Below are 14,860 nucleotides of genomic sequence, written 5' to 3'. Positions count from 1 at the left end.
GTCTCCGCGCGACTCGATTAGAACTTATCGACTGAGCGGTGTGTGGTGGAAATGTCACGGGGATAAGGGAGAGGCACTCACTTGGTGTTCAGGAAGAAGGAAATGTCCTCTTCCCCTAACTGATCGTCCTCCATGTCGCTGACTTTCGCCTCCTTGGCGACGGCGAGTGGAAGGGGTTCGGAACTGCGGGGGCTGTCGGCTCCTGGGGTCGGATGGAACATGAGCATCTCAAGATTGCGTCTCGATCATCTTTAGGGCACGGGAATGCGACCGTGTCCTGCACTGGTAAATATTCTTAGGCTACACACCCATGTTGTCCCTCAAGGCGCTGGCTTCGCTGTGGTTGTCGTACTTGTGGTTGGGAACGAGCTTGAGGCGCATCTTCGAGTAGGTCTCCGCGTTGGACAACTTCCACTTCACCTCCGGCTGAACCCTGGAAATTTAGGGCAGCGCCGATGATTACAACCCGGCTCAACACAGCAGGAGAGAGAAACAACACACAGCAATATCCTGACGGTGCAGAAAGAGTTCAGAAGGAGCAAAAAGATCACGTGAGGTCATAAGAATAAAGAGGGAACCCTTGTCGGGGGAACTCACATTATCTCAGTATTCCCCAAACAAGCTCACATTGCAATCCATTGATCATTAGTTCAAACTAGGGCACACAGAAATGATTATCCACGGATGAGAAATAAAATATTGTACTGTACTTGTTGGCCCAAGCTCCTCTCGCACTGGTCAGGAGCCTGCGCAGAGACTTCCAGTGGCACCATAGCGCCCCCTGCTGGCTAGTGCTGTGCTTCTGGCAGCTCAGGTACCTGCTGTTCTCACTACGCACCCTCTTCAGGTAGGGGTCAACCACTACTTCCTGTTTTCACACAAACAGACAGCGATCAGTAAACTAAAAAAAAAAAAAGGTCAAAGTTATCGGGCTTCAGGTGTTGATGCTCATCGACCGTAGTTCTGAAAGCTCCCATGACCTGAAACTTGTTTTTGCTGTCCGTTCTGTCCTTGTCGCATCTATAGGCCGTGCTCATCAGGTCGTCGAAGCAGGAGTTCCAGAAGTTGGACATGATGTCATGGCTCCTCCCAAACGTGTCCAGCTCATATTGTTCCATGGTGGGGTGGACCTACGCGCACAGTGCCACACACACCCACACACAGAGCTTTGATGAGGACGAACGACGGCGAGAAAGACAACGACTCAACACATGCTTAGAAACACCTTATAAAGGACTATTCATCACCTTTTTTAAACTTGTTTACCTGAGAGAGACTTTTTACACGTGACCTCATTTGATTACTTTGCTCACTCTGATCAATAATAAAGTCTCCAAGAGGGGAAAAACAACCCCTCTGAAAGCAGAGTGTGGGGTATAAAGTTGCCATGCCGCCAAACTTCTGCCGCGCTGGATAATGTATCGCTGGACGTGTATACACATGTGATCTAAATAAAACAGATTTATGAAGCAGCCATGTCACACAGAGCGCTGAGTGATATTCTTCCTGACCACTGGGGCAACTTGGTGTCAGCTTGGCTTGAATTCAGGAAATCTTTTCAGCGTTGGGTTTCAGCGTAAATTAATCTCTACTAAAGTAATTTCAGATAAAAATTTGAGACAAAAAAAAAGGTTTATTTTGGACTTACGGTATGGGTGTATTGTGAAAGCTATACCTTTATTGACAATACAGCTGTGTTTCTACTGAAGCCACTTTATTATTTCTGTAATTCCAAGGTTTTCATATTGCAGCGGTGTCAGGAAGAGATAAATATGGAGTGGGTACAGATTATTTTGAGTGGAAAAAAGTCTTATTCTAACTGTAATTTTAAAATCTAAATACATACTTATTTACTTACATAGTTATATTGCAAACAAAGCATATGTTGGACTCGTACTTGTGCTCATATACCTGTATATTTATATTCTTTTATATATGGGAGCAGCCGAAAGAAAAAGAAGAAGAAGAAGATATTTATTTTTTAACACCCACAGCCAATGGGTAACCTTCTCAACGTGGAGGCACCAATCCTGGAGTTCTGGGGGTTTGCTGACATGACACAGAACAGGCCAGACAGCTAAAGTAAACAGGGCCGACTTAATCTGGGGCCTATTGTTATTTCTGCCAGTTTAATAATAATAAAACAAATAGCGAAAAGGGATCTTTCTCTGGCAGAGCTGCAAAGTGCTCCTCCTTCTGAACTTAAGGACGAAGCTATATTTATGTATGGTACTTTAACGATACCCTCTTGATATGTCTTTAGAAATACCTCCTTTCATAAACACAGTCATATTATTAGGCACGGCAGGTCCAAGCACCTCCTGGGTCTTTCTTCAAGAGGTTCCAGCCGTACCTGGTTCTGGTAGAAGCCCTGCCATTCCAGGGTGTGGCAGTAGGTCTGCAGGTCCTGGGCGAAGGTGGCGCTGCCGTTGGTGACGGGCAGATTCGGCAGCAGGTTCTGCAGCGTGACGGGGTCGGCGTGCTGGTCCAGGAGGGTCCGCACGATGGGAACCAGCTGGGAGAAGAGGGTCTCTGCACTCCCCGTGTTGCAGCCGTCACTGGTGTCCCTCGGCCACAGGGGGGCGCCCAAGTGGCCGAGCAGGAAGCAGACCTCCTCCCAGCTGAGGCACAGCACGGTCTGCAGCAGGCTGTGCAGCTTCACACAGGCCATCACACACACCTGGGAGAGAAATACCAAAAATTGAATACATATCATCAAAAGAGAGATTCCAAAAATGGGCTTTCTAAGAATTTTATTTTTTTAATTAATATTTATAATGAATTGAAAAACTGTCCCTTTCTCAAAAATGTCAATTTCTAACGATGTGGGTTTACGCATTTGCGGCATTACTTTCATTCCAAATGAATTTATCCGCTATCTACGTCTTTCTTGAAATTTGACCTTGTCTTGCATATTTATTCCCCACGCACACACACACACACACACACACACACACACACACACACACAACACACACACACACACACACACACAGACACACACACACACACACACACACACAGACACACCGACACACACACAGACACACACACACACACACATACACACACACAGACACACACACACACACACACACACACACAATGTGAGATTGCAATTAGGTCAATCTATTTTGAACTTGACATTTTGAAAAGAAATGCATTTCGGCGGGAGTAGTAATTCTCCGGAGACTTTTTGCACAGTGCGATTGCAGATGAACCGCGATAGAAAATTAAAAAAAAGAAAGTAATTATTTATGACCAATTTATCCCCCGTATCCAACAGCAACATCTTTCAGGGCGGAACACTCCCTGAGAGGAATGTCTGAAATGTGAAAACCCAAAGAAGGCAAACCAGCACAACTAAATACAGTAATTATAACAAAATAGAAGGAAAACAATAAGTAAATTTAGCTGCAGGCAGCAATACACGGGATCCAGGGTAGTCGACCCTTTGTTAAACTTCAATGGACGAGTGTTCCTTGGCGCTCTGTTCCGGTGTGTGTTGTGACTGCAAAAGTTCATTCGTTCCGGCCTGGTTACAGTGTAATTCTATGATCGGGCGGTGTTTGCAGCTGTGGGTGGATTTCCTACGGCGCAACTAACGGCGGTTACCATTCTGAAGTAGGGCTGCATGATTATGGCTGAAATGATAATCAAAATTATTTCGGTCAATATTGTGATCACGATTATTTATGACAGTTTATTAAAACATTTTTTGAAAACAGAATTGTTTGATAGGCCTTTATAAATCAACAGAAAACTGCCTTCACAATAATAATGTATTTTGTAGACCTTTAAATAAATAAACAAATGCAGAGTTCAGACTACATGATTGGAGGCAAATCATAGTGCACTCTCGTGAGCGATGAGCGTGTGGTGTGAACTGCCCACAACGCGATCTGATGGCTCGTCGAGCGCTCGCAGATGATGGCGAGATATCAAGCAGGTTTAATGTCTGGTTGTGTCGGGCTCGACGCCGGAGTGACGCACTGAGTTACAGATAATGAGAGCAGACACGGAGGGGGGGAGGGAGGGGGAGGGGAGGAGTTAAGAAGGAGAGAGGGGAGTGCACCAAGCAGCAGCCAGAAACACGCAACACACCTATTTGACTTTTATTCACTAGATATTTATATGTCTTATTTAAATTCTGTTTTTTTTTTTTTTTACAGGGATCAAGAATCGAATAAAAATGAAAATCATCCTGTCCCACACATGTTATTGAGTCATTTGCGGTGTCACTTATCCTGTGTTTTCATGAGAAACGTAGTTTCCTGCTGAAAGATCTTGTAATGTGTGACCCCCTGTCGCCGATCGATCGTGTGGTGTGAAACTCAACTCAATTCATGTAGGTTGAAATTACTTCAATTGTAGAGGATATATTATGAAATGTATTGTGTATAATGGGTTACAACAGAAACACACAAAAAGAATGAAAATATTTTGGGTATGTGCTGGAGGCACATACCCAATAAATACATGTTCTTTATATTATGTAATTGCTTATGGTTATTGTTACCAGTATAATTCATTAAGTTTGTGTACATTGATATCTGGAGATGTCTATAAAATCTGACAGTGATATTATTGGGTTTTTATTTTGTAGAACATACTCTGGTGGGTGCCATTTGTCCTCAGAAGCGTATATATTTATGACGCTGCGCTCTGTCCAGTTGTCTTCTGGTAATACTTTGATGATATTTTTTTCAAACATAATAAAGGTTAATAGTAGCAAAATATAATAATGTCACTTTGTAACTAAGAGTTTAGAGTTTGTAACTAGGACTTTGGTTAAGAGTTTGTATCTTATATTCCTTAAATTGAAGTCCAATCGCAACTATATCTGCAGGATGCATGGATTATTTACTTCGCCACACATGGATGGAATTGTGATCAGATGAAAAACAAGGACAAATTCCACTCCGGCCGGCAACGCCGACAACGCCGCCTGCTGGAGGCAGCAACGATTCACGAGTGCCCGGTGTCCTGGCTATCTCCTCCGGTATAATTTATCAGTGCACTCCGTCGACTCTGCATGCCCGCAAGGGTCTGTGCCTGGTGGCGCCATCCTGGTGAGGTAGATCACAAACTCCACCCGCAATACTGAACTCATCTGGATGAAACTCCAACCACGCCATGCTGGAACTGCCCCGAATACACGTCTTATTCATATTGTCGGTGGGTTCGTCGGCTCCATGACATCCGTGAAAGTCTGATGTCAGTCCGCCGGTGCCGCCATCTTAGTGAGGAACTGGTTGTCGACCAATCACTAGACTGCAATGCTATCATGTGACCCATGCGAGCTGTTATTTACGCCATAATTTGCAAAATACTATTTTTTACTAAATTATTCCACAATAATGGACCGATCCGGATCAAACTTGGACGACTGCATGTTGGAATTGCCCCAAATACACATTTTATGTTTTCTGTGAATGCGGTGGATCCATGACATCCATGACTACCGGCTATTAACGTCAGTTTCTTTACCATTAACAATAGCAATAGTATTAACAATACCAACAATTGCAATCATTATTCGCGGCGCGACCCCTAATAATAATAAGCAAGTAATAACTATATACAACAGAATGAGATAGATACAGAATTTAATAGGATAAAGTAATGAAAAATATTAGGATTTAAATTTAAGTTGAGATGCCAGTTGACAAATAATAAGGGAAATTTTGAATATGTATGTGAGACATGACACCGACCCAATTAATGTCTAAACCAAAAATGATAATTTGAGAGAATGAGAGACTACGTGTGTTATGATATATTTACTTGTGAATACTCAATACAAATTTTGGTGGGATTTTGGTCTGGTAAATGGTGACTGAATTCATGATGCTTCACATATGAAGGCCTACGTCCCTTGCTGGATGCTGACCTGCGAGTGCTGCTGCTGGATGTATCCTGTGATGATCCTCAGGCCGATCTGGGCCATCTCCTTCAGCTCAGCGCTGCCAGGGCTGCCGGGGCTGCAGTGCCAGGCCTTCAACCTGTCCAGCAGGTTTATCACCCCCTCGAAGATCTGCAAAGCAGCAACGCCTGTCAGTGCAAATACGCAACAAAAGCCAAGACCGGTTTCCACACCTCGCTGCATCTCCTAATAAGTCCTTTCAGTACATTAAAATGACCCCAATCTGCATATAAAAGCCAAATCCACACTCATATGCCAGCTCCACCCAAACCACCCAACCGGTGACATCAAACTTTTCCTGACATAGAAAAACCCTGTAACAATACAGCAGCTGAACATGAACGACCATAATGTCTGATATCACGGCGATCAGAAGGAAGTACATTTTTATGTTTGATCAGCATCATTTCTGTCTGCATTGCTTCCTTTTGCGGCGTGTGACGTGTACCTTCTCGCTCCATAGCATATGGTTGCCCGTGCCCTCTGCAAAGAGGAAATCCTGCAGCAGGCGGAGCAGTCGCACCAAGCTGGGGCAGAATGGCAGAGACACCCCCTGGGACTCCCTCAGGTCCGACAGGGACGACTCCAGCATCATCTCCAACAGACTGGGACACAGGGGGAAAAAGAGAAAGTTCTACTACAGCCAAAAAAACAACAACAAGAAAACAAGAACCCAACAGAGTCTTCAAGATGGGAACTTGTGAGGTTGTGGTTCAGTGTCTTATGGGGACGGTTGGCGCTTGGAAATATCAATCGCTGTTTCTCTATGACCTGCCAACCGTGGGAAAATATTTTGAGTACCACAATAGTGTAGCAAGGAGTCTCTGTGTAACATTATAGTCACATTTTTGTGCTTATTACTCCCCCACTTCCCATTTTACCTCAGCAATGCAGCGTCAGTGAATAATAAAGTACCGCTGCGCTCAGTACGCTGCGTATCAGTGGATGTTGAGTGAGTGAGAGGAGAGGAAGGGATTACAGAACCACAGGTTGTAGTATCTGGTCCAAACCCAGGGATGTAGTTTAAATACCTAATAAATGTATGGTATTGTTTTTTTTTGATTGATTGATTGTTTTCTATAATAAAATTATATATATATTTATATATATATATACATATATATATATATATACATTTTTTTCCATTCTTTTTGTGTATTTTCAGCTGGCATTTCGTACCTATGTATTTTGACCAAGAATTGCGCGGTTGGTACACAAAATGCGTGCAGGTTGGCAAGTCTGCAGTGTCTCCCAACCTGTTTTATACCACGGCACACCGTACAATGAAACAATCCCAAGGCACTATACCACAATCCTCTCATTCACCAATAACATCACAAAACGTCACAAACACGCAGAACTGTGCTTATCGTGGCCTTCTAATAGTCAGTGATGAAAGACGCGCAAACGATTTGTTTGTGGTGAACAAATCTCGGGAGTCGGGAATCACTGAAGCAAAAGAGCGAGCGAGAGAGTGATCTTCAACTCATGAACTGAAAATAATTACAGAGAATTCATTCTAAGTCCTAAAAAAAAAATCAAGGATAAATTAGCATAATTCATATTGCATGTGACAGATTAGCATTTTGCATTCCACCAAAATAAATAATTTTGACAAAATAAATTGATTCTTGTGAGAATTCTATTCACGACTCAAAGTCAAACCCTGACCCTTCTGACTCTGGTTTATCATTCAGGAAGTCCTCCGTCGCTCACCGTACATTACACAAAACTGAATTAAGCGAATGTAGAGTCGTCAATAACGGAATCTAAAAAAAAAAGAGTGAAACCTTTCATCACTACTAATAGTTTTCACTTTTAGTGAAACTTGAGATTGTTTTGATGAACACAGAGCTGTTAGTCCCTCTGGAACTGATGAATTGGTGCAGCCTTGCAATTTTGATCTTGCAACACAAGAGCTAGTTTCCATTATTTATGTGTTTTAGGTGGAATTTGGATTTTTTTTTTCGCAAAACAACTGCTGAGCTCTCACGGCACACCGCTAGTTACCAGTGGTTGAAAAACCACTGCTCCAGAGGACATATTGACTGACCTGCGTTTGATGTCGTCAGGTGGACGGACCAGTTGACAGGACGATCCCAGTTTGGTGAGGACGGAGAACACCTGTCCCCTCTCTCTCCACACCACGTCGTCTCCGGCCTCGGCCCCGCTGCCGCTCCACAGCACCGAGAACACGATATTGGTGAGCAGGTTGCAGAGCTCCTCCTCGGGCGTCTGCTGCAAAAGACACAAACCACATTCACGGTTAGACATGGTGGACAAGGACTGAGGACTCAGAGAATGTCCTACAAATAGTATTTCCTCTAATATAAACTCAGATGTTACAATCTAAATCTGATCTAAAAGGTAGTTTAAAAGGCTCCAATTGGTGAAGCAGGTCTTACCTGTGGGTTGGACGTGTTGGAGATGGTGTCCCCCGTGGGGGGGTCCGTCCCGCAGCTGCCGTCGTCAAGCACGTTGGACAGACTAGAGCTCTTCCTGGGTCTGAGTGGGGGGAAGGGCTTGCTGTACTCCAGGGGGGACGGCGTCTCTGCCTGACTCCCCGCGGGCGTGTGCATCCCCGGGGTCACTTCGCCGAGGCCCCCCAGCTCCAGGTCGAAGGGCGAGGTGCCGAACGGGGACAGCGGGTGGTACAGCCCTTCCTCGTCCCGATGAGACGAGGGGATTTCCACTGTGTTGGAGAAGGAGGAGGAGCGACTGCCCCGATCCGAGTCAAAGGACTTGAAGTGGAGGGAGTCGGAGTAATGCTTCAGCCGGCCCCCACCGTTGACGGGCGACAGGGAGAGGTCAGAGAAGCCCTCGGAAACGTACCGCTGGCCTCCTTCCTCGTCCTCGTCCTCCTCGTCCCTGGAGGACTGGTAGTTCAGGAAGGTTTCCGGCTGCTCGTCCTCGATGACCATGCTCTGGTCCCGGCGGAGCAGGGGCCTGGAGGCAGGCTCCAGGGAGCTGTGGGTGCTGGATCCCGCCAGACTGGCGGCCTGCGACTCGTAGGACTCCTTGACGTAGAGCTTGGTGAGAACGTCCTGCCAGCCTGGCTGCCGGGACAGCTGCTTCACGTAGTCCTCGTTGGAGTGGATCAGATCGAAGAGCTGTCCAAACGGACAGTGATGTTATTTTATATACGTACAGTATATGTATGCAATACGTATGCACTACTTTTTATTTCTGTCTGCATGTGAATTGTTTTGTGGGTTTATTGTATATTGCCAATCTGTCTTGTTTAGGTTTATTTTTATTGTTTATTGTTTATTATTGTGTTTATCTTTTTTTGTTTATTGTTCATTTTCAGCTTTATTGTATATTGCCAAATTTTTCTTGTTTATTATTTATTTTCCAGGTCTATTTTTCTGGTTTATTGTTATTTTTATTGCTCCTTTTGACGTTGATTTATTATTATTTTTATTTATATTTTAATTTTATTCTTATTATTTTATTATTATTGTCTATTTTTGGACTGCAATTTCCCTCTGGGAATGAACTAGTCATGGCACATGTAAGTAAGAAGTGTATCTATCCATCTATCTAAATAGCAGAGTAAAGCAAAGATGGTAAGAGAGCTGGACACATTCCTAGTGGATTAAACAAACGTACAAGTGTGTACGACAGACCTTGCGACAGACGTCCAGACGGACAGTGAGCTCTGCTCGATGGGACAGAAAGACCACAGCCAGGAGGTCTCTGAAATTTGGGCTGGCGTCTGTAAAACAGTGAACAAAGCACAAGGTTGTAGAAAGAAGGCTGTGAATTCAGTGGCTAAAAAACTGTGCCGTCCGTTTCACCCTCAGTGGTCGCTCTCAGACCACCCCGACGAAAGGTGATTTTAAAATCACCTGTAGCGAGGACCTGCTCATACAGACAGCGCACTGTGGTCATGGTTACGGGGACGTCTCCTAGGAAACAGACCAGGCCGAGGTAGCCGAAATCCTTCAACTTGATGCGCTGTTTGCTGCGCTCATACACACGCTCACTCTTGAGGATTTTGTACAACACCTAAAATGGACAAAAAAAACAAAAAACAACACGTGCAAAATATGTAAAAAATATATATTGTAAATAAAATTCAAACCACAAGATAATCTATAAGATAATTTTGTTGAAAAAAAATACCATATTTGATACTTTTTGAAGTGGCACTTTATAAGAAACAACTACTCAATGTATATGCATTAAGCATGTGCTCCTCTATATACTGTTTGAATTATTGGTGGAAGGAGGAGCTGCAGCTCCATATGGATCAAAATTCACAAAAAGATCAGCACCCACAGTTGGAAAAATATACCCACCACCTCAAGAGACCAAGAAAAACACAATCGATCAGAAGAAGACATACTTTGGAGCAAAGAAAGTGAGAATCTTAGTGCAAAAACGAGGTTAAACCCGGATACTGAGTTTTATTCCAATGGAGTCCTGGGACTTGTAGTTTGATCCACCCAACAGACAACCTGATGGATTCCCACTTTAAAGCTCACGGTTACTCTTGGAAACCCACAACACATCCTAAGTTCAAGATCTTCGGTATTAAAGCATCACCATGTAACTTTTTGTATTTGGGATTTGGTGCCCCTACGGTGTGAGTGCAGTTCTAATATTATATATGGATATATTTATTTTACCGGACAAATTTGAACCTCATCGGTTAGGTTTCAATAACAGTCATTGTTATGAACCCAAATATAATGTACACTACGGTTACAGCAACCCTTGCACGGGCCTCGCCACTTGAGTGCTCAGTCCACGGCTCCGGTGGAGAGAGAGAAAGCGGGGGAGAGAAGGCGCAGGGACTCAGTGAGGGACGGGGCAAATTGCTCCCGGTGTAGGTACCTGATGTGCTCTGCCTGGCAGATCGGCCCTCCACGCGCAAGTCAGAGGGTGATACAAACCATGCGGCGTAATGAAAGTGCGGGCTGGCCTGCGGGTGCTCGGCGCACCACTGGCCCGTTTCATCCATGGCGCACAGAGGTGGAGCAGCTACATTTGTATGAGCATTTTGAACGGCAAGTTTATAATTTATTGTTTTCTTTAAATGAATTTTACCAGGCAAAAAAGGTAATTACCGGGGCCAAACATCAAGGAAGTGACGTAGTGGAGTATGTAGTGGCACTTTTCCCACGGTTTAGTACCCGAAAATCAAAGTTACATAGTGCAAGAACAGGCGTTCGGGGGGGCTGGGTGGGAATGAAAGAGGTGCTTCTCCATATTAAAAGTCAGTGTACCCTCAAAATGATTTTGAAGCTGTTATTTTAAGGTAAGAAAGTGACACAGTGCTGCTGACGATGGAAACGTGCGGCTACTCATCATGTGGCATTAGTGACGCTGAGTGGTTGGTCTTTTTTTTTCTGGGGGGGGTGAGAGGGACTGTTCTGTTCTCACCCTGAAGACCCGCTCGCAGACCTCGTCTCCAAAGCTGCGGCTGAGCAGCAGGCAGTAGAGCTGCTCCACGCCCCACTCCAGCAGCAGGGCCTGGACCTGCTCCCGGGGAGGACTGGAGCGGAGCCGCTCGTACAGCACATCCAGCGCGCTCACCACCTGGAGGAGGACAGCACAACCAGATATGGGTTGAGATGGGGGGGGCGGGGGGGTGACAGGAGAGGTAAAACAAAGTGTATGGGAGGAAGGGTAAAAATAAGTTCAGAGTAAAAAAAAAACCCTGAAAAACAGAAATGCCACGGCTGAAGATCTGGATATTTGACGGCGAGGGAGAGAAAATAATGAGCTGGAAAAGGTGAGATGATGGCAGCTAAAAGCTAAACTCCCTGAGGTGAAACAGTGAAACAGAGATAAGAGAGTGAGAGCCACCTGCTGCGGCTCCCCAGCCGTCAGGACGTAGGCCAGGACGCTGTGCAGCTCCTCCGCCGTCGGAGTCTTGAGGAAGTCCTTCAGCAACGAGAACAGGGAGGTCTGGATGGTCTGCTTCTCGTCGGACAGAGGACCGCCGTCCTCCTCCACGCTGGGTCGATGAATCACAAGGACAAGTATAGAATATCAGGGGGGGGTTTACTTGTTACTCAGACATAGGAATATATAAATATGTTCCTAAATATAATATATAAATATCATAAATAAATGAATATCACAATTGATTGAGATATATTAAATAAATATCAAAATAAAGATAATATATAAATAAATTCCTAATTTTGATCAGACTTTTTTGCATTTAATACAGAAATATGGTCATTAAAGGCATCAACTTTTTATACGTATCTCTTATATAAACCTCATCATATTTTCGTGTTCTTTTTTATGTAATTTTAGGGAGCCTGATTAATATTGAAACCCTGTGATCCACCAGCGATACCACAAGGTGAATTCCTTTCTCTATATTTATGAGAAGGCATTAACGCAGCCAAGCCCATGAACAACCAAGGTTATACAGTGTGGTCCACTGGTGGGTCTTGACCCATAGTTTGAAAACCACTAACATTTCAAATACTATATAATATATAATATATAATAATATAAATAATATTGTTCTCACCTATAGTACGCTCGAATAGCATCCAGAATGTACTGGACACCGTACTTCCTCCTCATTCGTTGTTTGCCATTCTTGATCACAGAAGACACATACTGCACATGGGCTGTAGGTGTAATGTGACAAAGCTTTTTCATTTCAACATTGAACACGTGACTCACACCAGTAAAAGGTTGTAATGATGAAGAGCTTTAATGGACAACATGGTGCATAAAAATACAACACTCCAGATTCACGTTTTGAATGAACCGTCAATGTGCTTTCTTTCAGCAGAGCTTTGAGTCTCAGGCAGCATGTACATATGAAAGGGATGCGAATATGAAAGGGTGATGAAAAAATAAAAATAAAAAAGCCTCAGGGCCTCCAGAGCTTCGGGGAACCTTCATCATTTGCTCCCCTAACAAAGACAGACGCTGGAGTCTTACCCAGACAGACGGCGAAGTGGCTGTTGGTCCAGATCCGAAAGTCAAAGAGCAGGTGCTGGTAGAGCTGCTGCAGCAGTGGCTTGTTGCCCTCACTGAACGCCTGCTCCAGCAGCAGCTGACATGCCATCAGGACGTTCATGTCCATCATGCTGCCTGGAACCTAGAGTTAGGAGGGAATCAGAATCCGGGTAGAAACCAAGGATGTCTTTAACTATGTCGTCCCAATGGAATATTGGAATGGGACACGTTCACATCAGACCCCTAAGCCTCGCTCCCAGTCCATGTAGAAAGCCTGAAGGTCTGTAGACCACCTACATTTATTCCTTAGAGACATCTATAAACTCCATGTGAGACTTTGCATAAAACATCATTGAAGTATGCAATATTGGGGGTAATAGCTTAATAGGATGACACTGAGACCCTCACTTTGCTCAGCATGGACCCTATGATGCTGGGCCCGTGGCACTCCAGCAGGCTCTCCTGGTTGACGGGATGCTGACGAATCAGGTTCTTCACCATCAACAGGAAGGCAGCGATGCGGTTCCTCTCCAGTCGGCTCTCTGCAAGACAGAGCAAAGGAAGATCCAAACCAATCTTTTGTAAGTAGGATTTACTGACAGAAATATCATTGCATAGTTAAGTGTTTATATATCATGGTTTGCCAGAGGGCCTCTCTAATATGTAAGGGATAATGTGTAGCCAGATGGTCATTATCACAACATAACCGCCGACAGAGTGATCAGGTCTCGTGTTCACTCTGAAAGGTTATTTGGTGTTTTTGACTGGCTGGCAGTACTTTATACCACATTATTACACAGCCTTTTACTGAATAAATGAATACATTGAAATGGAATATTGATTTGAAATGATTTCATAACTAGTATGCCTGTACTTTAAGAGCATCCACTAAGAAAAATAGTACCATAACATCCCAGCATAAAATGAGGGACTTGAATCCAGGTAGAGAAGCAGTTGCCCATGGCAACGGTTATTATTAAGAGACAGCAGCCATTATTCAGGAATAACTGACGGCTGATTGGCACTATTATCAGAATCAGAGTTGAGAATCGAGTATTCCGCAGAGCTGTGTAATAAATGAATAGAACCACGACTGGTTAGTGGACCACTATATTACCTACTCATTATCGCTTGTATTAATGGTTGAACTATGTCCTCCAAGTATATTTCTACAGTGTATACTCATTATTTTTCAAAGCCTAGCGTCTAATCAGATATCTAACTAGCTCGTACTGCTTTTTGGACACATAAACGCAGGGATAAAAAAATAAAATAAAAAAAAAAAAAAAAAGATGCATGTGACATCACCAAAGTTGCACGGACCGGACGACTTGTTCAGCGGCAGTAACATGGCAGCCCGGCCCCTGGAGGAGGTGAGCTCCGGTCCCACCAGGTCAGAGATCTCCGGACCCCCGTTCTCCACCTGCTCGGCCCCGCAGACCTGCTCCAGCAGGGGCAGCAGGACCCCCATGCCGCCCACCACGTTAAGCACGTCCTGCGGCGGGGAAAGACACCAAGAAAAAAAGGTTATCCAGGCAGGTACAGGCCGTTTCACCTCAAGCAGACAGAGCATTTATATTAGAAAAATGTATTTAATGTTTAATTAAATTAATATAACTTATTTTAATATATTTATAAAAATAAATATTAGTATTTATTTAAAATACTGTATATTATATATATATATATATATATATATATATATATATATATATATATATATATATATATATATATATTTTTTATCTTTTTTTTTTTGTTACTTTCATTTAATTAAAATAAGTAAAATAACTAATTTCAAATGAAAATAATTCACAGGAGGAAGATTTCAGAGGAGTAAAGAAGAAACAAGTTTGGTTGGAAAATAAATAATAATAATAATAATGATAATGAAAATAAAACCCAGGTAATCAACTGCGGTATAACACACAAAGCCAGCGCAAACAACAGAAAGCATAAAGGATCACGTAAATCTTAAGAACACTTAAATAAGAA

The 14,860-nt window shown here is 43.6% G+C and overlaps 1 protein-coding gene across 1 annotated transcript in view; it reads right to left on the bottom strand.

The window, feature by feature from the left end:
• Positions 1 to 14,860, bottom strand: part of nbeal2 (neurobeachin-like 2) — a 43,396-nt gene that overhangs the window by 7,680 nt on the left and 20,856 nt on the right. The window contains exons 19-35 of the mRNA XM_080005497.1: positions 14,189 to 14,360; positions 13,274 to 13,407; positions 12,848 to 13,007; positions 12,426 to 12,528; positions 11,744 to 11,894; positions 11,318 to 11,473; positions 9,778 to 9,937; positions 9,556 to 9,644; positions 8,332 to 9,036; positions 7,980 to 8,164; positions 6,375 to 6,531; positions 5,894 to 6,037; positions 2,354 to 2,680; positions 981 to 1,130; positions 711 to 868; positions 309 to 433; positions 82 to 202 (exon numbers count right to left, since the gene is read on the bottom strand). Of these exons, the coding sequence (XP_079861623.1) occupies positions 82 to 202; positions 309 to 433; positions 711 to 868; positions 981 to 1,130; positions 2,354 to 2,680; positions 5,894 to 6,037; positions 6,375 to 6,531; positions 7,980 to 8,164; positions 8,332 to 9,036; positions 9,556 to 9,644; positions 9,778 to 9,937; positions 11,318 to 11,473; positions 11,744 to 11,894; positions 12,426 to 12,528; positions 12,848 to 13,007; positions 13,274 to 13,407; positions 14,189 to 14,360 (3,197 nt within the window). The remainder of the gene's footprint in view (positions 1 to 81; positions 203 to 308; positions 434 to 710; positions 869 to 980; positions 1,131 to 2,353; positions 2,681 to 5,893; positions 6,038 to 6,374; positions 6,532 to 7,979; positions 8,165 to 8,331; positions 9,037 to 9,555; positions 9,645 to 9,777; positions 9,938 to 11,317; positions 11,474 to 11,743; positions 11,895 to 12,425; positions 12,529 to 12,847; positions 13,008 to 13,273; positions 13,408 to 14,188; positions 14,361 to 14,860) is intronic.

Source organism: Zeus faber (assembly GCF_960531495.2).
Source record: "Zeus faber genome assembly, chromosome: 8".
NCBI lineage: Eukaryota > Metazoa > Chordata > Actinopteri > Zeiformes > Zeidae > Zeus > Zeus faber.
Note: the sequence above shows the minus strand (reverse complement) of the source record. Positions and strands in the feature narration are given on the sequence as shown.